Source organism: Grammomys surdaster, unplaced genomic scaffold (assembly GCF_004785775.1).
Source record: "Grammomys surdaster isolate TR1022 unplaced genomic scaffold, NIH_TR_1.0 126278, whole genome shotgun sequence".
In the NCBI taxonomy this organism is placed as follows: Eukaryota; Metazoa; Chordata; class Mammalia; order Rodentia; family Muridae; genus Grammomys; species Grammomys surdaster.
The window spans coordinates 8,403,128-8,427,073 of NW_021621078.1; the positions used below are offsets into that span (position 1 = coordinate 8,403,128).

The 23,946-nt window shown below is 47.3% G+C and overlaps 1 protein-coding gene across 3 annotated transcripts in view; it reads left to right on the forward strand.

Moving 5' to 3' along the window:
* Positions 1-23,946, forward strand: part of Rap1gap2 (RAP1 GTPase activating protein 2) — a 183,708-nt gene that overhangs the window by 102,776 nt on the left and 56,986 nt on the right. For all 3 annotated transcript variants that reach the window (XM_028759252.1, XM_028759253.1, XM_028759250.1), the window contains one exon: positions 22,113-22,148. In XM_028759252.1, the coding sequence (XP_028615085.1) occupies positions 22,113-22,148 (36 nt within the window). The remainder of the gene's footprint in view (positions 1-22,112; positions 22,149-23,946) is intronic.

The window sequence follows — 23,946 nt, forward strand, 5'->3', positions numbered from 1 at the left end:
AAACAGGGAAGGCAGTCGTGTTATTTGACGTGTGGCTTATGCAGGGGAGCGCTGTCTAGCGTCAAAGCCTCCGTGTGTTGTATGTGTATAATTAGGAGCTGGGCTGAAGTACTCATTGAGGTAATCGTTAACCAGAACATGGAAAAGAAAGGAACGTGCAATCTGCAGATGTTCTCCTTTCCTGCAGGTTAACCTGAAGTGACGCTCCCAGCTGGTGGGGAGGCTAAGCACCCCCAGACTCCCTCTGCCATGGCTCTCTGGTGAGGGAAGGCTGGGGGTCTTTTAAGGGTGGCTGGGACTGGTGGGATGACTCAGATGACATGTCCTGGGCACATCAGAAGAATCATGCACTCCCACCCCCACCCCATATTTCTCACGAGCTTTTTTCCAGTCTCTCTCTTTGCTCTAAACCAGTGCTTTTCAACCTTCCTACTGCCGTGACCCTTTAATACAGTTCCTCATGTGGTGATCTCCAGCCATAAAATGATTTCCATTTCTACTTTATAAGTGTGATTTTGCTGTTATAAATCATAGCAATCTGATATACAGGATATCTAATATCTCAACCCACAGGTTGAGAACTGCTGCAAAACCAATTAATTTACACATTTGTTGTGCACCTACTGTGTGCTTGGTGAGAGCCAAGCTCCAGTAAAATCCCAGGACTCTGTTGTCCCAGGTGCGGGAAGGTGTTCAGAAGAAGATCTAGATCATTGTCATTCTTCAGTAACTATCCCCAGGCCCACGCTCACCACTGACTAACAGTGCTGCCCTGGGTAGGTGGATGGGTGCTTTGTTCTTCGTTTTTGAAGCAGAGGTGGGGCAGCTGGGGTCACCAAGGCCGGATGGTGCTGGATGGTGCTGGGGCAGTACTGGTCTGCTGCTGGTGACAGGCACCTAATGATCCCTCAGAGGACAACAGAAACTCTCCTGGAGGAGAGTGGGAAGTGAGGCACAGGAGGGCAGAGGTCCACCGGGGAGTGTAGGCAGTAGTCTGGGGATTCAGTTCCTAACATTTGAACAGTGTGAGGTTGGATCCTTTCTGGCTGGGTTATCTCCAAGCAGCCCTGGCGGTGAGTTGCCTGGTGGTCTAGATGACTCTGCATGCTGGAGACTGGTGTGCTGAGCTGGGGTTCACAGCCAAGTTACTGGCAGGACTCAGAAACCCTCTCTGGTGGGTAGCCAAGCTCACAGTTCCCCAAGAAGACTCTTCAGGAGCAGGAGATGGATGTTCAGGCAGGGACAGCTAGCTAGTGAGAGGGGTCAAGGAGCTGTGGGGCAGGCCAGGTGCCACATCTCACCATGGGGAGTTCTGTCTGGGTGACCATACACAGAATTCTTTTCGTTTCTCTCTGGGCACAAGTCCAGGCCAGTGCTGGGGAGGAAGAGGCTGGCACCACTGGGGATGGCCAGCGCCTGTGGCCCCAAACTTGTCTGTGAATGGGAGAGAATGGATGGTAGACGGAAGTCTTGCTGGCTGGTTCCTAGTCCACAGTCCCAAGTGTGCCATGCAGCAAGCGCCAGCCAGAAAGTGAGCAGGGGTCAGGAGTAGAAAAGGGATGAGAGAGGGAAGTGTGAAGCCAGGCCTGTCACATGACTGGACTCCCCACAGGCTGGCCAGGGGGCAGCCCTTGCCATTTGTGTCTACTAGGACAAAGGAAACTTTTCTGGAAGACCCGTGGCTACACCCTTTCAGCCCTGGGGTCTGTTCTCTGTCTTCTTTCTTTCAGCAGGAAGCCCATGCAACCCTGAGGCCTCTGTGAGGGCACAGCCACACCTGTCCCTCTTTACCTCCCTGTCTGCTGAACTCACCAGTTCTCCCTGAAACAGACCCAACAAGATTTGTCTCCAATGACCTGAAGGGATTTTCATAGCTGTTTTTCTTGCAGCTGAGTTTCAGGTGGGGAAAACTGGAAATTTCAGGCCACACACTAGATCAAGACCAAGGGCTCTGCCAGAGGACATCAAGGCCAGGAGACTCTCCAGTGCTGATGCCTACACCTCAACCAGCACTGGGCGGCTTGGCAGCCGGAGGCCAGCTGCATCCTGGAACATGGGGCTGTTGCTTAGGCAGCCTCCGAAGGCGTGTGTGGCCTCTCTTGACAATTACTGGTGGAGTCTGTGGTAGTTCTTTTTTAAAAAAGATTTATTTTTATGAGTTTTAATTATGTGTATGTGTGTGTCTCTGTATGGGTATGTGTAGATGAGTGAATGCAGGTGCCCACAGAGGCCAGAGGCATCAGATGCCTGGGAGCTGGAGTTCAAGGTGGTTGTGAGCTGCCCCACACGGGTGCTGGGAACTGAGCTCTGGAATAGTGTGCTCTTAATCATTGAACAATCTCTCCAACTGCTCTGGCAGGGTTTTTGATTTATCTTATTTTATTTATACTGTAGTACAATTTCTGAGGCTACAGAGTGTTATAAAGAAAATGTTAATTTTGGGTTATGATCCTGGAAGTCCGAGGTGGAGGGCCAGTATCTGATGATGGTCTCCATGGCAGGTTGAGAGCCAGGGAGCTCATGTGTATCTCTACTGGGTCCTCTCTTAGAGAGCTGCCATACTGAGTAATGGGGCTTGACCCCATGGCCTGTCCCATCCTGATCAGTTTCTAGGCTCTTAACTTGAAAAAAGCAATTGTTTAAACCTCTGCCTTTCAGGACTTCGTAGTGGAGATCAACTTTCTACACATAAACCCTGGGGCACACAGTCAGCCTACATTCTCCCTCAGCTGCGTCTTTGTCCCTCTTCAGTTTTATCCTGTTTAGACTTTGAGTTGGTGCCGTGCTTTATGATTTACAAGCCACTTTCCTCAACGCTTCTGGTTCTTACAGTTGTAAGAGAGCTGTTATTTTCCCATTTTACAGGTAGGGAAAATTGAGGCTTGGAGAAGTAAATGAAACATTTTCTTCCACCGGACACTAGAGACACAACATGAGTCTTGTGATTTCAAGCTTCATGTTCTTGTCCCAATCTCAAGAAATAATCAGGAGGCAGAGGTAGGTGGAATCTCTGTGAATTTGAGGCCAGCCTGATCTACAGAGCAAGTTTCAGGACAGCCTGTCTCAAAGAAAGAAAGGAAGGAAGGAAGGAAGGAAGGAAGGAAGGAAGGAAGGAAGGAAACAAACAAACAGATAAAAACCACCTCTCTCCCCAAACTTACTAAGCCTCTGCTGCTGGAAGCACTGTTCCAGAGACAAACCTTCCCCGTTTGATTTAAGTACTCTGAAATCAGGAACCTCTCATGAGCAACAGGATTCCAGGGTTTGCAGTTGCCAGTGTTGTTTGTGGTACACGGTGTATGTGGTGCTGTGTGGCACACACAATAACACGTTATCTTATGATAGGCATTGCTGTGGATGGGAGGGAATCTGCTGTGTGTGGACACAGCTTCTGCCACTGGGGCTTTCCAGTTGAGGAACAGTCAGAGCCGGCCACTAACTGTATTTTGATACCTGCACAAATACACAGACCAAGCCAAGTTCGGTGGGGACATTGGTGAAGAGCTTTCCAGTGGTTTGAGGGACTGTGGATGCAATTCAGAGATGGAGTGTGTGCTTAGAATGCACAAGACTCTGTATTCCATCATTAACATGAGGGGGGCGCTGACTGACTTTCAGGAGGACAAGTGGTAGTTGGGCCTTATCAAGTTGTATCCAATGTGTATCTAAGCCACATTAGTGTGCTGTTGTAAAATTTGAACCCTGGAGAATGGTTGTGATTTACAGGGCCGTCTGTTGATCAAGTTATTCACCTCTTAGCCTCAGTTTCTTCATCTGTAGAGTGGGCAGGGCCAGCATGCTTGTGGTACTGGTGGTGCTGAGGCCTAGGTAGGAGAAATGTGAGAAGTGTTTAGTTGGGGTCTGGCACACACAGTGAGAACTCGATTAATGTTGGCACCCCTTCCCAGAGTAAATTCTGTCAGTCTGGCGACGGTTATTGATGGCCGCTGTGTGTGGTAGGCACTTCTGCATTTGTGATCTTGGTTCATCCTGGGAAACACCCAGGGTGTGGGATAGGATCATTATTCCATTTTTAAAGCCAAGAAAACGAGGCTGGAAGTCACAGGACTGGCTAGTGGCCGGCTGTGGTTGAGATGCCAGTCTCTGACTGTCAGTGGGTCTTTACCCTGGTCCGCAGCTGCTTGGGAAAGATTGAAGCCAGAAAGGAAGTCTGGCTGACTGGAGGCTCACAGGCTCCTGGCGTTTTATCACATCATTACTACTGGGTGTCCTTCATGATGGGGCTTCTGGTTTGGAAGGGAGCAGGTGTAGGGGTGAGGCAGGGGTTCTTGGTCACAGATGAGAGTCTCATTAAACCAAGGAGCCATGCACATGGGCATTATTCTCCACACCCTCCACTTCCGTGGACACTGGTTGGTTTTGCACCACAGGAATGGCTACTTGTCTCTCTGGCCTCTGCTCTTCCTTCTTCTACTTGGAAGTGCTTGAGACTCCTGGGCCATGGAATGGCACTATAGCCACACTCTGCCGGGGCTCAAGGCTTCCTTGGCTAGCTAAGAGAGTCCTTCCTGACCTCAGAGTTAAACATAAGCTTATTCAAGTCCTTCCCTGCCTTTCCCTTCTCGTCCTTGCCATCCTCCCTGGCTCACTCTCCTCTTGCACTTAGAATACTCACTTGGCTCTGCTTCTAGCAGGCTGTGTGACCTTCTACAGGTCAAGTAACCTCTCTGAACTTTAGTTATAGTTTTCCTCAAATAGGTAGCCCTGGGGGGCCACATGAGATGGCGGCAGGGGCACATCCTGGGCCTGGATGAAGTAGGGGTGAGTAGGAGAGGGTCTGAGGATGATCTTTCTGGAGTCCCCATCTTAACAGTGTCCGACCCAGAGATGAATAAGTTAGGTCTCTCTGTCTCTCTCTGTCTCTCTCTGTCTCTCTCTGTCTCTCTCTGTCTCTCTCTGTCTCTCTCTCTCCTACCTCCTCACTTCCTATTAATGTATCCCTGTACTGTAGAAGGAATTTGGACCATAAGCGTGCTGTGAGCAGACGGGTAGCCGAAGCATACTGGGTATGGCGTGTCCTGCTAATTAGAGCCTGCAATGCCCCCTGGGACTTCAGAATTGGCAGGGTTGGGTGGGGGATCTACAGAAAGGCTCATGGGGCCCTAAGCAGGAACAGAGAGAAGCCAGAAACAGGTGCAAGAGAGTGAGGGACACAGGAGCCCCACACTTGGTCCTTGGGCTCAGCAGGGGCAGAGAAGCTCACAAGAATCACCTTATGGCTTCTCCAACACTATATTCCATCAGCACTTCAGGATTTGGAAGGGACATTGCCAGCCTTCTCCCACATGGCACTCGGAAGTGAGGTGGCCCCGACTCCATCTAGCCCTATGCTTCTCTTTTTCCCACCCATTCTGACCTCCCATGTTATTTTAACCTCAGGGACAGACCCGTGCCAAGTCCTCTACTGAGCCATGCCCTCCCCTAGCTCCCAAGGACATCTGGCCTTTCTCTCCTGTGGGATACTCTTGGGGTCTCTACAGCGGGTGCAGGGCAGGCCGGGATGTGTCTGGCAGCCAGGGGACAGGACTGGAGAGGCAGAGACAAGTCTTCTGGGTGGGTTGCTTCTCATGCTGTCTTGGGAGCTGGAGTGGGGATAACCGGTTGATCATCATGCTGACATTTACAAACCGGTCTTCATGCTTCATCTTGCTGTGGACTTAGTACCCACACTGAGCTAAGTGGCCATCTTTCTCTATTTTACAGATGTGGAAACTGATACTCAAAGGCTGATCAATTAGCCCCACAGCTCACTAGCAGCAAAACCATGGGTTGTAAACGTGTCCATCACACGCCAAATCCATGTCGGTCTCCGGTACACTGCAAGCCTCTTTTAAAGGAATTTAATAATTCATGCTATAACTTCTGAGCTGGGCACACTGCCCTTTTCCAGAGCTGATTCTGGTGAGGGTGTTGCATAGGCGTAAAGTCTGTCATACTTATATTGGGAAAGAGACCCCAAGACTCAGGGAAAGGTCTCATTCCCCTGTCCCCCTTCTTCCAGCTCAGCACCTGGGCACCTCTGAGCTTTAAATGTGGTGCAAGTCTCCTTAGGCCTTTTGCTGTGTTTCTTTTAAAAATTCCTTTTTTGGGTTCTTAAGGCATGAAGCAACTACCGTTTTTAAAGTGCATTAAAAATTATTTTTAAAAAAACAGAGCAATAACCCAACATTACAAAGGAATCCAGACTGTTCCTGATAGAAAATAGCTCCTCATGCCTCTGCACCCCTTCCCACGAACCCCCCACCTCCAATCAACTAACTGCTTATTGCTTTAGCTGCGTACTTTGGGCAATGGTTTTTTAGACTGTGTGGTCCTCAGGGATGTAGGTATCTGCTGTCTTTTACTTTGCATTTTCCTTGCATGCAGTGCTTCCTAACTCACAGGTCCTACATTGCCTGGTACACTAGTCTTTATTGCCACCCAAGGCCACTGGCATCCTTTGATCCAGCCTTGTTTTCAAGGCAGGAGTGGAAGGGGACCCTGCCTTTGACTGTCCTGGCCCCAGGTACATTCCTTTAAAAAGCCTCTGGCGTAGTGCAACTTGGGAGTGATTCTTCACCCTATGACATACATATAGTTGACTCTGCCAAGCCCTGGGTTACCCAGAGAAGCAGCCAAAGCAGCAGAAGGGTCAAAGGTCATGGCTAGTCAATGTGGACTAACAGCTCTGGGCGGGCAGACACCCAAATCCTACAGTTCCTTGTTTGATCTTAAGGAAGTTGTCCAACGTCAGCAGCTGCCGCCACCTTGGTGGCAGCAACAGCAGGTAGCAGCCCCAGCAGTACTTCTAAAGCAAAGGTCCTACCTTGCGGGGGAAGGTGCGGAGAAGATGATGGAATTCTTAAAGAATTTTGTGGTGAGTGTCCCTGGCTGGGAAGGAATACTGTCCATCCCCTGCTGCTGGAGGGGCTGCAGGTAGAACCGGGTAGAACCCCACTTGGCAGGGAGCCCTGAGAGACTGTTTGCCTACGCCAGGCATAGAAGCTGCCTATCACTCAGAAGAAGGAGGGGCAGAAGTCAGTGACAGATTTTTTTGTGGGGTGTGTGTGTGTTGTTGTTGTTGTTTTGGGAAACAGGCAGGAAGAGGGAAGGCGTTGGAGTCAGGGACCAGACCTTTCCTGTCTAACCTGGATTTGAGGCACAATCCTGGTATGTGGCTGGATCTCACCTACGTGTTCTTCTGAGAAGGCTTCTTGGTTTGTGTCAGGGCCTCAGATGCCCTCTTGCCCACCCAAAGCCATGTTTCAGGTTGACATTTCTAAAACACAATCAGGAGGGACTCTGCTGAATTTCAACTTAGCCTGGAATCCTCAGATGTGATTGGTGTGGGACTTGGGCTGGAGACTGAGGGAGCCATGTCCAGTGCTGCCCTGGAGGTTTGATGGACTCTCAATCGGGTCAGGGCTTTTGTGCCCCTCCTGGTAGACTTGGATGGCCCAGACTAACACAACCCCACTAGGACTGCTAGGTTCCCTGTCCACACACCTGCTGGCCAGAGACTAGCTTGCTTTCTTCCCTTCCTTGGGTGTGGTGTCTCTTGTCTTCAGAGAGCTGAGGGTGTCAGGGTAGGATGAATATGAGGAATGTTGGGGTATATTTGGGGATACAGTTCCCCACTCTCAGGCTATAAGATGGGTGCTGAGGGACCAATCTCAACATTATCAATCAAATAAATGGCTTGACTTTCCTGGACCAGGCAGGGACAGGTAGTGATGATTGGAGGGTTTGTATCTGGGAACTGATGTCACTGGATGCATTGTTTTCAAAAGTTCATGTGGCTGCTGTGTGGGGAGCTGTGAGAAGGGGGAGGCCTGGAGTCTAATGAGGAGGCCCCTTGAACGGCTGTGGGGAAGACAAAATGATGGTGTGGGGGGTGTGGGGGGAGATGCCATCAGACCCGTATGAACACTGGTCATGGATTTGTAGAAGGATTAGAGTGTTGGGGTGGGGTGGAGATGAGCTAATGTGCGGATCCAAAGTGACTCTGGGGTTCTGTTACTACTCATTGTGATGGCAAGACTGATAGGGGAAGTTATTTTAAGGGAAGATTTACAGAGCGCTCCATTTTGACCTTACTAAGTTTGAGACCCCGATAAGGCATGCGGGTGAGATGGTTGGTGACTTGGCAAATCTAGATGGATCTTGTCTTGATCCTGCTTCTGCCTTTTATAAAAATATTCACTTTTGGAAAGTCGTTTGATTCCTCGATGTCTCTAGCTCTGTACCAGCCCCCTCCCTACCACCGGATGATTGTGAGCCACAGCAGCAGCAGCGGTAACAGCAGGAGGAGCAGGAGGAGCAGGAGGAGGAGGAGGAGGAGGAGGAGGAGGAGGGGGGGGGGAGGAAGAGGAGGAGAAGGGTGGGTGCTATTTGTAAAGTGCCTGATCAGTACTCAGTGCTGGCACATTTCAGGATCCCCGAGAGAAGACACCCTGAGATCCCTTACATCATCTGAGTTTTCAAGTTGGGGATATTCACCGGCTCTATAGTGTCCAGAACAAAGTGTGATACTGTCTCATAGGCTGATTTGGATTCTAAATTTAGTGCGTTCCACCCATGCAGAGATGTTTTTCAAACACTTAGTTGATTAATAATGAGTTGATTACCACTGTATAAAAATCGAGAGAGCTTACATAAAAATGTGGATTTCTGGCTTGTCTTGAGGACTCCAGCCACACTGAGCTTCCATTTCTATTTGGCAGCTTCTCTAGAGATAAGTACTGGCTGTCTCTTTCGATACTTTAACGTCGTCTTACTCATCCATTCCATTTTTTAAAAAAAAAATTGAGGTAAAATTTATATAACATGAAATTAATCATTTTAAAGTAAACAATTTGTTGGCGTTTCACAAGGGCACAATATTGTAGAGCCACCACCTTTTTCTAGTTCCAAAATATTTTATTTTCACCATCCTCAAATAAACTCCCCTCAACAGCTACTCCCTACCCCCGACACCCTCCACCCCCAGTCGCTGGCAACCACTAGTCTGTTCGCTTTCTAGATATTTTATAGGAATGCAGTAATCAAGTTTCTGTATAGCGAAAGAAACAACAGAGGGAAAAGGCACGCTGTGGAGTGGGGAAAATATTTACAAAGTACATAAAAGATGGGGTGGGGGTGGCTATCAGGGCTGAGAGATGGCTCAATAGCTAGGGGGAGTGATCTGTTTTTACAGAGAACCAGAGTTCCATTCCCAGTACCCTTATCAGGCAGCTGACAACCACCTGTAACCCCTTCTCCAGAGACTCTGATGCCCTCTTCTGGCCTCTGCATTCACCCATATACCATGTGGTGTACGCACACACCCACACCCACACACTAGTTAAAAGAAGACAGTGGACTAATTTACGTGCATGAGGAATAGATTGAGAAAGATTTTAAAAGACGTTTTCTCCAAGGAAGATATTTAAATGGCCAACAAGCATGTGAAAGGTATTCAAGCAAATCACATGAATATACCCTGAACTGTCAGAGAAACACAAACTGAACTACAGAGATAGCACCTTTCGCCCCTTAGGAGAGCTAGGCACCTTCCCCCCACATACACAAAGATAATACGTCTTGGTGAGACTGGGACAACTGGAACCCCTGTAACACTGGTAGGAATGTGAGACAGAGCAGTGTCAATGGAAAACTTTATGGAGGTCACTCGGGAAACTTTCAAAATAAATGAGGGAGCTGTTTCAACCAAGAACCTCAAGGACCTGAGTTCGATCCTTGGAACCCATGTAAAAAGAATGTGTTGGCTATGTTGGATTCCTTAAAGTTCCATATTGTTTAGGGTCAGCCTCTTAGCTTCTATAGTGGCCTGGATTCTTCTAGGGACTGTGTTAAATATGTACACTGCTTTGTTGGGGGTTGCTGGCTGTAGCTGGCTTCTTTTCTTATGACTGTAACAGACACAATTTAAGAGTGGAATGGTTTATCTTGGCTCATGGTCTTGGAGGGATTTAACTTCACTGTGGCAATGTAGGCATGGTGGCAAGAGCCTTTGATAGAAGGCTCTTCACAAGTCATAGACCAGGAAGCAGAAAAAAACAGGATGGAACTTGAAGCAGGTGTAACCTTCATAGGCTACCCCTTGTGACTTTTGCCAGCCAGAGCCTACCTCTTAAAGACCCACAGCCTCCAAAATAGCTGCACAGCTGGGAGACAGGTACTTAATATATGAACCTATAGGGACATTCCAGACTCAGTAATACATGTTACCACTAGTCTTCCCTTCCAGGAACATGGGATATCACTTCAGTAGTTTAGTGTGCCTGTGGTTTCTTTCAGCCATGTTTATAGTTTTCAGTCCCAAGTCTTTTGGTTACATTTGTTCCCATGTACATTTTTCTTTTTTATGTGGCCATGATTGGAACTTTTTATGTTTTCCTTTTCATTTTGTTCATTGCTGCTGTAGAAAAACACAACTGATTTTTTTTGCCCCCCCCCCCTGCAGTTTTGCTGGTTTTGTTTATTAGGTCCAGAGGACCTCCCTCCCCTCTTTTTTCTTTATTTTGGTTGTCTGTATAGGATCTGTACTATGTCTTAATGTAACTAGTTTATTTCTTCCTGCACTGTGGAAGCGTCTTCTTTCCTGACTCGGGCTATAGCCTTCAGTATTCTGAACAGTGGTGGTGATGCAGGCATATGAGTCTTGTTCCTAATCTTACTGAGAAGGCTTCCACACTCACCACTAAGCTTGGGCATGGCTCTTGTCACGCTGAGGATGCTCTCCTTCGTCCTTAGTTTTCTGAGCACATGCTCCTGGAGGCTGGAGGACAAGCTCAGCTGTCTTTCAGTCACAGTCTATCCTGCTTGTTGAGACAGCATCTCCCATTGGCCTGGAACTTAGAGTTGTCTAAACTTGCTGGCCAGGGCCCTCAAGGATCTGCCTGTCTGTCTCCCTGGCACTGGGATTCCATATCTGGGTTTGTTTACTTCAGTTTTAGGGGATCATTCTTAGACCCGTGTACTTTCCAGTTAGTGCTGCCTACGTGAGTGTGGGTCCAGAGCCATCCACCAGCAACCGACAGCAGTCATACCTACGAAGAAAAGCGACTCCCTTTCCCCTAGTGACTGACACTTCAGTGGGGATATAGCATCATAAGCCTCTCCCATGCATGCTAGAATATTGACTGGCTTCATCTTGTCCAAAGCATGTGCAGGGAACCAGAACTGCTTCTGGTTCATAGCAGTGACCATGCCATATCCAGAGGCCATATTTCTCAGCATAGCTCCCCCATCTTCCAGCTGCTCTGTTCTTTCTGCCCCTTCTTCTTCAGTGTTCCCTGAGCCTGTGGGAGGAGTTGACATAAGTGTTCCACTTAGAGTTGAACACTGTATCACCTTTTCTCAGCACTCTCAGCTGTTCTGAGTCTCTGATGCCTACAGCGAAAAGAAGTTTCTTTGACCAAGGTTGAGAGCATATGTAGCAGGATACTTATTCTGCTACATTGTATTCACAGTGGAGCTCCGTGATTAGGGAGTAGTAGAGGATGTAGAGCTGGGAGAGAAAGAGAGGAAGGGGAAAGGAGAAAAAGAAGAAGGGAAGGGGGGAAATACAGGAAGGGGAGGAGAAGAAGGAGGCTATCAGTCATGGAGAACCACAGATGGGTCAAAGGCTGTCCTGGGTAGCAACTTCTATCAAAAGGTTAGATATTGGGTAACCACTTGAATTGTGTAGGCATCTTGTTGATTGAGCATTTCTAAATATATAAATCCTTTAGATAATCATTAAGCTTTAAGAGTCTCATTTCTACCGGGTACTGCGAGGATGGCAGAGATTGTCTGGGGTTCAGCTCACCTTTGTGGATGCAGCGTGGGGGATTGGCAGAGCCATCACTCACGCTGGTGTCTCATGGGTGCCAGGGCCAGCACATCTAGCTAACCTGAGCCCTGGTCCGAGCCAAGGAGCAGCAGGAACATGGTGGCTGCCTGGGAACAGGCTAGACCAGGCACTGTTTTCTAAATATGACCTCTCCAGACATGGGCATTTGACTAGGCATACATTTCCAGGTCTGAATTCCCTTCTGTGGAACAGGCCTCAAATCCAAGCTGAGAGGTGTTGGTTAGCCCTCTAACAGCTACTATGGCATCACTAGGCATACCTTGCTGTTCATTTCAGGATTATAGTATGCAGGGTCCACCTCCAAGTAAGTCCATTAATGACTCCCCCATCCTCCCTGGGAGCTGCATAATCCCTTCCAGCATAACAAAAACTACTAGCAGGAAGGTAGCTGTCTAGATCAGTTCCAGCTTGATTTTCCTGTCTTACAACCATAGTGTGTTGTCTTCAGCAGTAGGTGGTCAAACAAGAATAATGACAGTTGTCTGTGTTTTTTAGGGGTGGAATCTCTGGGCCTCTGAACATTTTTTCATCTTGAAAATGATTTTTTTTTGTCAACTACTTCTGCATCAAATGAAATTATTATTTTTTCCTTTTCTATTAATGTCATATACTGCACACATTTTCTTATGTCGAACCAAGTTTGCATTTCTGGAATGGGACCAACATGGTATATAATGAACATGCTGATGGATTTGATCTGCTGGTATTTTGCTGAGGATTTTTGCTTCTGTGTCCATTCGGGTTATTGAGCCGTGACTTTCTTTTGTCTGATATTAGTAATTCAGGTCTCAGGGAGTGGGTCAGGAAGTATTTCCCCTCTCCTTTATTTTGGAAAGTATTTCAGGAGATTGGTATGAATTCCTCTTTAAGTGGTTGGTAGAATTCACTATGGAGTCTGGACTTTCTTGTTTTTAAATTTTCAATTCTGCCTCTTTGCTTCTTGCCATTTACTCCTCTGCGGCCTGGCTACTAACTGGCAGGCTTTTGCATCTTCATGTCCCAGGGATTTAACATGTCTGCCTGACCTTTAACATGACCTCTATATGAAACCCCATCGTCTTCCCACCCTCTGAATCTTGTTCCATTTCTGGGCAGTCTCTCTGCTCAGGAATGCTCCTGATTACACTCTTTCCTCCTTAGATACGACTCATAGGTCTGTGACTACATGAGACCTTGTTAGAAATGCAGATTATCTGGGTAAGGATCAGAAATGCCTGGGAGTGGACGGAAGGAAGCTTCATTTTAACAGATCTTCCAGAGATCTTCAGGCTCCAGACCTCAGGTGACAGAATATAGACCAGGATAGCATGATATACTTGATGCCTTGGAAGTGTATGTGTGTATGTGTGTGTGTGTGTGTTTTCTGGTGTCCAACTCTGCCAGATTTATATAAACCCACTGATAAAACTCTGAGAATGTTTTCTTTTATGTGTATGTGTGTGGTGTATGTGTATGTATGTGGTGTATGTGTGTATCTATCTGTGTGTATGTGCATGGGTGTGCCGTTGGGTTCATGTATGAATATAGGTACGTGTGTGTGTGTGTGTGTGTGTGTGTGTGCATTCAGAGACCAGAAGTTGAAGTCAAGCGTCCTCTTCAGTGGCTCTCTACAGTATATATTAGGGCTGAATCTCTCACTTCAACACTGAACTCACCAGCTTGCTTTGAGAATCCTGTCTCTGCTTCCTGTGTGTTTGGGGATACAGATGGACCACTATGCCCAGTCAGCATTTACATGGGCTCTGGGGATCTGAACTCCTGTCCTCATGCTTGTATGACAAGTACTTTTACCCACTGAATCATCATCTCCCCAGGCCCCACCCCCTTTTTTTAATATTGATCCCTTTGACGATCAGAATCCTGCTCTGACCCCAGGTTTCTGCCTTCTTAGCACCGTGTATCCAGCATTTCCACTTTACTTTGCAGGACTTGGGTAGATAAAAACATGTTTTCACTCATCTTTTCTTTGCTATTGACCCTGCCTTTGCCCCTGAGAGTGTGCCTGGACCAAGAGGGCAGGCCTAAGGAGGCCTGTGCTGCTGGGCACTGAGTCTGTGCTGGTACTGGGCTATGCTGTGCACACACTAGCTTATGTGGTTCTGACCAGCCCCGCCCAGAGCTGGAGCAGGTTGCTCAACAGGCAAATGCTGAGTAGGTAGGTGGGTAGCAGTGGGTATCATCTCTTCAAGTATGACCAGAGCAGTAGTGAGGAGGGAGGATGCTGGTAGAGGTCCCATGGGCTAGAGAACATGAAAGAGAAAAATAAATAGACTCTTCGTTTGCAGGGAGAAGCCATGCCAGTGTAGGGCTTCCCTGGGCCAGAGGGAGGCAGGCAGATGGGAAGGGCACCAAGGGGTGAAGTGGGCTGACACTGATCATCATCCACAGTTAGAGCCACAGGAGCTGCAGCCACACATTTAAATCACTTTGGATCAAGAGTGTTCAAATTAAAACATATGTTTGGCTGGATCTGGTCGTACATGCCTGTAATCCTAGCTGATCAGGAGGCAGAGGCAGGAAGTTCACAGTCAAGCTACAGAATGAGTTCAAGGCTAGCTTGAATAATCTAGTCAGAACCTGTCTCAAAATAAAACCTATTAAAAGCGTGGGATAGAGTTTAGTGGTAGAGAGCTCGCCTAGCACGTGCAAAGCTCCATGTTCAGTCCCCAGTGCACTTGCGCGCGTACACACGTGCACACAAACACACACAGAACAAGTGAGCGAGAGAGCAAAAACATGGGTCTATATTGATAACATCCGTATATCTCTTTCATTTACATAACATTTACATTGCATTAGATATTATAAGTAAAGTAGAAAGGATTTAAAGCACATGGGAAGACACATGTAGACTACATGTAAATACTATGACATTTCATATAAGAGCCCTGGGCATCTGTGGATTTTGGTATAAGCAGATGGTCCTGGAACCAAACCTGTCCAGACACCAGGGAACGACTGCCTCATACAAATGCTATCTTCCACTCGTTTCACTCCCTGGGCAGTGGGGGTCTGGCAAGGAAAATCTCAGGCATGAGTTCCTGAGATTTCCTAAAGCCAAACAGTTCCCCACAGTTCCTGCCCATGCCTGTTCCTGCTTCCTCTGACCTCCTCCAGCATTACCTTCCCCAAGGACTCTCTTTGGCCTCCAGAGGGAAGGCCAGACGGTTTCTATATTGGGAGGTGAAGGGGACAGGGATTGAATGGATGGAACCCTGGGGCCTAGCCTGTGACTTCCCCTGCTGTGCTGGCTCTGTGATTATTTCATGGCCTAGTTGACTGGCTGTGAAAGCAGAGCCCAGGGGGAAATGCTGGCCACTGCTCCCATTTGGGTGGCAACAGTTGTTGCTAATAATAAAATACACAGCTGAGCTGACACTGCTATTGGATCACATTCCTTGGTGAAATCCAGGGGCCTGGTTTCTGTGTGGAAGGAGACCCCCTTCCTAAGCATGCCGTGGCCATGGCTTTCTTGTATCCTACAGTATATATGGGAAAATGCTAGGGAGTCCGTGAGCATTTATGGGATTGCGTGCCCTTGACTGGGTGGAATATTCTCAGAGAGATGAGGGTGGGTCCAAATGGCCGAAGTGTAGTTCTAGGCTGGCCTGAGTCACCTTGCTTCTGGGTGGAAAGGGAGACCTACTCTTTGCCAAGGGTGGAATTGTCCCATTGGAAAGTTCAGCGAGTCACTGAGAAGCCGGGCCAGCCCAGTAGAGTCCAGGTTGCATTGGCTAGTTTCTGATCCGGAGCATTGTCCACAGAGGAATCTTCCACCTGGTGTGTTACTCACAGCTGAGGATGAATCATGGCTCCTCTTACCTTCCCTGCCAGCCTCAGGGCCGTGGGCCGCTCACTTGCAGTCGTCATCCAGAAGCGTCATCTGTGGGGAGGCTACTGGAGTCACAGATAGCAGAGTATCTCTCAGCAAGGCTAGGGGTGTTCCGGCAGCTTTCTGCCCCTGTCTGCCTATGGCTGCTGTCTGCTTAGCATTTGCTGTGGAGCAGGCCCTAGCTGGGTGCTTTTTACTTAATCTGTGTAAAACCCTTGGAGGCCAAGGATTACTTGATTCAGTTTTCAGTGGAGGAAATCGAGAGTATAAAATACACTTTTACCACATAGCTGGGCAGTAGTAGGATGGCTGATCCCCAGCCTTGAGCTCTGCTGCCTGTGTTTCTGCTGCAAGCAACCCTTTGACTTGGAGAAGAAGACTGGGTCTGGGGTTCAAAGTCTCTCAGGTCTATATCCCAGCTGTCCTTTCCATTCGACCTTAAAATGTTTGATTCAGAGGCCTCAGTCCAGCTGGGCTGATCTCCCCCCTGCTATTCAAATGCTTGTATTTTTCTTTCCTACCTTTGCTGCATGGTTCCCGGTGCCTGGGTACTATGTGCTCTCTGTTCCATCCTATCAAGCCATTTCTCTTTATCTACTAAGGACAGCCTGGACCCTGCATTTTACAGAAGCCTTTCCTGATGTGTTGGTTTTAATTTCTATTCATACACACACACACACACACACACACACACACACACACACACAAGTTTAGGCCAGAGTTCTACATCAAGTATGTCTTTTTCAGTTACTTCTCCACCTTGGTTTTTTTTGTTGTTTTGTTTTTGTTTTTGAGACAGGATCTTTCACTGAAGCTGGAGCTCTTCTATTGGCTAGCTAGCTGTCCAGTGTGCCTCTGGGGTACACATCACTATCTCCCTAGTGCCAGGATTACTGCACATTGCTGCAGCACCTCATATTTTACATGAATGCTTGGGATTTGAATTCAGGTCCATGTGTTTGTGGGACAAGCAATTAACTGATTGAACCACTTTGCCTGGCTTACATTCACATGTTCTTTCATAGTTCTCAACTCAAGAGGTAAAAACCAGTTGCCTGTCCGTCAAGTGTGGGCTGGATTTCCTATTTATTGCTTCCAATAATAGAATAAGGTGGGGTTGATGGTGTTTGAATTCAGATTGAATAGAGCGGGATGATACAGCTTTTTCTGTGTGTGCACTCTCTTGGATCACTTACTGTTATTGTGAGCATCGCTGTTACATTTTGAGGACACTCAAGCAGCTAGTGGAGAGGCCCCTGGGATGAAGTGTGTCCTTCTGTTAATGTCCATGTGAGTGTTCCAGCTCCAGTGAGGCCATCAGGTAACTGTATCTTTTTTGACTCCTGAATACACACTGCATAAATGGTTTAGAACCACTAAGTTCTGGAGTGATTTGTTACACAGAAGGAGAGAAGCACGTTTGGAGTCCTGGTAAGAAGTGCTTCACATCTCCTCTGAACAATGCAGGCTGGTCATCTGCAACACAACCCTGCCTAGTTTTGTCTCATGGTTCCTGGGAAGTTGGACCCTTCCTGGTATTTTTAGTGTCCTGTTCACATCTTGAAGGAGTTTTATCAGTTGGGGTTCAGTGATCCATAGGAAGGAACTGTTGAAGAGGTTTTGGTTACCAGCTGGAGAAGCAGCTGGGAGTGAGCTGGGTTTATGGGTGACTCAGAGAAGCATCTTAGTCAATGATACACAGGGCTAAGTGTGTATTTGAGAGTAAGTTGGCTTGAATCCAGGGCTTTCTGTAGGCGCCAAAGACTGTGACCTGTGTCCCAGCAGCTCCCTGATATGAAGCTGTGGGATGTACCTGAAGCTGGGTTTAGGGGAAGCAAGAAAAAAAAAAAAAAGGTCTGCCAGAGCCCCCACATACATGTCAAAATCTTTAAAACTTGGATTACACATTAAAAGCAATTTATAAAAGTTCTGAAGGACAAACCACTGAAGAAACACCTTATCTCATCGTGAGGATACACACTCATCCTCAGACCTGCCATGTAAACTCAGAAGCTGTTTTATGTTTAACTGAGAGGCAGGGGACCACCTGTCTGTTTTGTTTCCAATACTCTCCCCCAGGTAGCCCCATACTGTGAATCTGTGTGGATAGAATTCACATAGTTTTCTCTTGTGGGACTCTTTTTTTTGAGACAGGATCTCCTGTATCTCAGGCTGGCCTTGTGCTCTTTATGTAGGTGAAGATGACCTTGAATTCCTGGTCCTTCTGCTGAATGCTGTGCCTTGTCCAGCCCTTGTGGGCTGTTATTGTATGGGCACGCCCTTCTCATCATTTACTCCTCCCCCCTCTGGACTGGGCACTCTTACCATGTCCTTTTTTTTTTTTTTTAAACCTGTAAACGCCCCTGTGTGCCTGTCATGTGCAGCTGCTCACATATCTTCTAGGGTCATCTCCCCTGAGCAGTTTCATTGAACCAAAACTGTGAACGTTTTAAATACCTTGAACACTGAGCACCAAAATATCCTCTAGAAAGAACACCCCAGTTACACACATTCCTACAGATCCTGTGTCCGTCACCCCATATCCTTGTCAACACTGGGCAACACAATAGAGGAACGATGTCTTATTATTCATAGTTCTGTTCCTTTAATGACTGGGAAACCAGATGCTCCTCTCTCTGCTCTGTGGTCAGTTCTGTTTCTCCTTTAATGGATGCTCCTTTGTCCTTTGTGCATTTTTCTGTTTTCCTCACAAAAATGATTTATACAAATGATGTGCTGCATGAAGCAGCCCAAATGTAAAAGGCGAGCACACCCCCATCTGGCCTTCTCGATATGATTACCTTTTGATAGCTTGAGGTGGGTCGTCTTCAATGCATGTATTGAGATTCTTTTAATTTTTTTGAAATATAAAAGTAAAATCATATTCAATGTGATATCCTCTGACTCGAGTTTCCCTATAACTTACTGCATCTGGGAGAATGTCTTATCCAAGCAATATAAACTGTTTCTTCATTTTTGAATTGTTGCGTATGGTTTAAAAAGACATCTATTGTGATATAACTAAATGCCTTGGGTATAGCCACTGAGTTGTGCAGCCATCGCCACAGCAGTGATAGGAGAGAAATTCTATATATTCATTCTGAGAGAAGCACATGGTCTTTGCCTATCACCCTCCAGTCTTCTGACCCTTCTTCCTTCAGAAACTACTGACCTACTTTCTGTGTGTGCAGACACTTGTTTTCTGGACACTTCATAAACTCATAGACTGAGCCACTTCATCTGTAGCCTTTTGTGTTTGTCTTTTTGCATTTATGATAATTTTCAGGGTTCATCCATGGCAAGGTTTATAACAGTAGCAAAATTACAGTTATGAAGAAGCAACAGAATAGTTTTATGATTGGTGGTTACCATGACTTGAGGAACTGTGTTAAAAGGTTGTAGCACTAGGAAGGTTGAGAACCACTGATCTATGTGATAGCACAGATCAATACTTCTTTTCTTTTTTATGACTGAATACTATTCCCTTGTATGTATAGGTCACATTTTATTTACCTGTTTTCCCAGGAGGACATTTGGGGTTTTAACCTGTTGGCAAGTCTGAAAAAAATGCTAGTGTGAACATTTTGTGTACAAATATTTGAGTACCCGGTTTCAGTTCTTTAGGGCATATACATCGGGATAGAATTTCCAGGTCAGGTGACATCTCTATATTTATTTTTTTCTTTTTTATTGAAAATAGATTTTTTTCATATAGTAATTTTTTTTCTTGAGATGGGCTTTTACTGTATAGTTCTGGCTGACCTGGGACTTGTCATGTACACTCCATTGACCTTACACTCACAGCTATCCTCCTGCCTCTGCCTCCTGAGAGCTGGGATTAAAGGCATGAGCCACCTTACTTTAGTATCATTTTTTTTAGAAATTGAAAGTTATTTTCCACAGTGTGTGTGTACGCTGTTTTACATCCTGCCAACAGAACATGGGACCACAGTGTCATCGTGTCCTTACTTCCCCTTCTGTCTTTCTTTTTAAAAAGAATTAATTCTTTGAGAATATCATACAGTGTATTTTGATCCTGACCATGCTCTTCCCCCTAACTCCTCCCAGATTTTTCCCTCCTTCAGTTTTTTATTTTGGCCATCTGGACAATGTGAGTGGAGTCCCATTGTGGCTTTGCTCTGTTTCCTGATGGTTAATGACACAGTGAGTCTTCTCATTCTCAGTGAGTGAGACTCATTTGGGTCTCAGGGTGGGGGCGTGTGTATACAGACATTTGTGCTTTTGCATATGTTTGTGGTGTACATCCATGCTCACATGCTTGTACAAAGGACAATGGAGGCCCAAGGTTGATAACTAGAATCTTCATTAATTGTTCCCCACTTTATATATTGAGGAAGGCTCTCCCACTGAACTCAGAGCTCACTGATTCAATTAGTCTAGCTGGCCCTGGATTCCCTGTCTCTGGGTCTTGTGTCCCAGGGTTACCGATAGGTGTCCACTCTACTGGGCTTTTAGGTGGGTACTTGGGATCCAAAGTCTGGTCCTCACACTTGCACAGCAAGCCCTTTACGTGCTGACCCATCTTCCCAGCCCCACGTTTGCTATTTTTAAATGGAACTATTTGTCTATTTTATTATTGGGTTGTTAGCATTCTTTACATAGTCTATGTACAATCTCTTATCGGATACAGGGCTTGCAAACACAGTCTTCGTCTGTGGGCCGTGTTTTCACAGTGATCATGAAGATTAGTAGTCATTCTTATTTAAATATTTGGTAGAATGTACAGTTGAAGCCATCTGGCCCTGGGGCTTTCTTTGTGGGTAATTTAAAAATCATTATTTGTTTTGATTTTCTTTTTTAGACTTTCTGTTTCTTTCTGAGTCAGTTTTTGTAGTTTGTGGTTTCCTGTAAATTTTCCCATTTCAGGTAACTCATTACATTTTACGCCATGCAATTGTATACAGTATTTCCATTCTTGTCCTATGGACGTAGCTTAGTCGAAACATTTTTATAGATCAGCATTGAAGCTGTTTTGTTTTTTACTGTTGTAATCAGTGCGGTGATAAGTGTTTTTATGAGTACTTGGCATAGTGTACATGTGTTAGGATATAGATTGCTAGGGGTGTAGCTGCTGGGTCAGGAGTCTATTTAAACGAACGATGGCTTTTTCTGTCCTCTTGTCCCTGTCTTTATTGATCTGTGTAAGCTCTGTGTCTGGCAGTCCCAGTGCCCTGGAGACTGAGGTTGAAAGAACGCTGTGAGGCGTGTATGTAAAGTATGTGGAAAGGCCAGGTTTGGAGTCTGGATGTTTGGTGGCTACTCTGGCCATGGGTGCTGGGTGTGGATCCACACCTCAGGCCTCCTCCTGTGCATGCTATGTCAGACGGTATGTCCTAGATGGCTATAAGTTGCAGGCTTTCTGCCTCTTTAGCAGGCCTGCTTTGTAGTCTGTCAGATGATTGACACCTGAAGCAGAATTGAGCCCCTCCAGGTGACTTTCCAGAAGTCCTTCCCATTGGTGGTTCCCTTCAGAAGGATTCTAAGGGCAGTAGGGCCACAGGCTGCTCTGGCTCACTGGTGTCTGCAGAGCCTGGAGAGTGTTGGGTGGCCAGGCATGTTTCTCTCTCATGAGAGGCGTGTCTGCTCTGGGCACTGACTGACTAACAGATGCCAGGGTTCAGATGTGGGCAGTGGTGTTGGGCTGGTGACTTGGATGTTGGGGGCTTATGAGGAAGTCCTCTGTGTCCTTAGCAGTCTTGCCAGCTTCCTTGATCTCCTCCCCCCACCAACCCCCAACCCTGGAGCTTACACAGGTGATACCAAAGTAGGTTAAAGGCCTGGATAAGTGCTGTCGGAGCATCGGAAAAGAATTCAACCGTGGATATGGTGGCCCAGTATGTTTGGGGCTTTGCCTCACCAACTTGCAGTAGGTCTCAAAGCTGTGCCTCAAATGCTGGAGACATAGGGCCATGTCAGGCCCAGACTGGAGCAGCTGTGTGTTTGCTGGCTCTCTCTTTCTGTCAGGTCCTGAGTGAGAGTTTATTGGAGACGGAAAAGACCATGGTATCACAAATGGCAGACAACCATGAGTGTTGGTCATGTCAGCACTGCTGTTGGCTGGAAACATCCCAGACACCGATCCTGTTGGAGTGTGGGTCTGCCCAGGCATTTTGGGGGCTGGGAGACTTGGGTTTCCTTTAGGGAACCACATAACCTCCTCCTGCGAGGGACTGCACTCTGTACGACTGATCATCAGTCCAGGCCTGTTTTAGTCTTTGATTGCATGGAGTGCTCTGGCTCTGCAGGCCTGCAAAGGCAAAAATCACATTAGCATCTCTCTTGACCCAAATGAATCTTGTCCCTGGGGAAGGAAGGCTGGGGCTCAGTTTCCAGAGGGTTCATGAAAGGGAGACATTAGCAGCAGCCCTTCCTACTAAACCCCCACCCTCTTATCTCTTTCAGTCTGCAGAGTTCTTCGAGATGCTGGAGAAAATGCAGGTAAGTACCCTGAAGGTGCAGCCGCCCACCCTCAGGTGTGGAGGCTGCAGGGTTGTGGGTGTCAATACCAGCAGGTGGCTTGGAGGGGCCCTCAGCCCCAACAACTTAGGCCACTTTGCTATTGAGTGAGGGGCACTGAGTTATTGGGTAGACTCCTGCCTTGGGACATGGAGGCGAGCCCAGTATACCGTTAATCCTTGGGATATGAGGAAGGCTCAGTAGAGCTGTTGATTCTGGAAGGAGTTGAAAAAGCAAGCCCCATCTAGGGGAGAGTTATGTGGAGTCAGGGAGACAGAGCCACAAGTGAGATGCAGATCTGAGTTCAAATCCTACCCTTGCCACTTACTGGTACAACCTACTTGCCATTTCCAAGTCACCAAAACCAACTAAGAGTTAAAAATACCCATTGATACAGTGTTGGAGAGGAAATGAGATTCTATATGTAAATGCTTGGGGGGAACCCCACGAAAGTCAATGTTTGGAGCGGATGTGGGGGCCCTTTTGTAATCAGTCTGTGTCTACAGCTCCGGCTATGTGGGTTAAGGCATCTGTGGATGTAATCACTAACGTGTAGAGACGTTGTCTTTGCCATTCTTCCTGATGAGGCAGCAACACCAGTTATCATGTTGGGGATTGTAAGTCACCTAGAGATGGCTTAGTGGACGCAGCAGGATGGGAGGATGCTTTGTGCAGGCACTATGCCACTGAACATAGAGAACTGAGTGCCCAGAGTCTTTCCTATGCAGATATCCCTGGAACCAGTGTCTCCCACCCTGGACTAGGGGTCACAGGTAATAGCTGTTCTGTTGTCCACACCAGGGTCAGCTGAGGTGACAGGATTGTGACAGAGCAGTTGGTAATGGTGTACATATTCCAAGTGCTTCTTTGGGATCATAGATTGACAGGGGCTGTTTTGTCCTTATGAAGCCTTCAGAGCTACATATCCCACTGGCCTCCACCCCCACGTCACAGGGGACAACACCCGACAAGAGCACTGTAAAGTACGATGCTCGTTTCTGCTCCAGAGGAGGAAAAGTCTGGTTTAGTTTTTTCTTTGTATTCTTATTTTGGGAGGAAGGTTTGAAAGGGGCTGGAAGCTTTGGGAGGCAGGGAGAAAGGGTCCAGGGTGGTCCTATTATTCAGAGCAGTAGGCACTGCCAGGTTTCCCTGAGGATAGGGAAGGGAAGGGTGCGTTAAGGGAGAGTAATTGTTAGTCGTTGTGCCATTACCGAGAATAAGCTGTTCAGTTCTCCTCTGCACCCAGCAGTTTGTGGACTACAAACTCATTTTATTCGCATTTAGGGGAACTCACAATCTAGCTGTGGAAATAAGCCACACGCTGCAGAGGAGTGGGAGACAGGGTGTCATTAAGTGCTCAAGAGCAGAGCAAAGCTGGGGAACTTCCCTGCTAGCCAGTGAGATCTCAGCTCACTGGGAGAGACTGCTGGGTCTCTCTGCCTTCCCTGTGATGGCTCCTCAGCCCACCCACCCTCACCTGTGGCCCAAGTCCCTGCCTCCTCACACAGAACCCAGCCCTGTGGACTGACTCTTAGACTGCTCTGCTTGTCTGAGTCTGCCCTCCCAGCTACCCTGGGAGCGGGGACTTGTTTTCAATCTCTCATTATGTCAGAGACAGAGATTCCCACCACGGCTTCCCGGCTGAACCTCAGTAGAAATGGCAGGGAGCAAAACTGTAGTGTAAGACTCACCCATGTGTGCACTGGGTGCTGGCTCTAGTGGACTCAGTTTCCAGCAGTTGCCTGGTTGGAGCTTACATATAGGGAAATAGGGAGCTGGC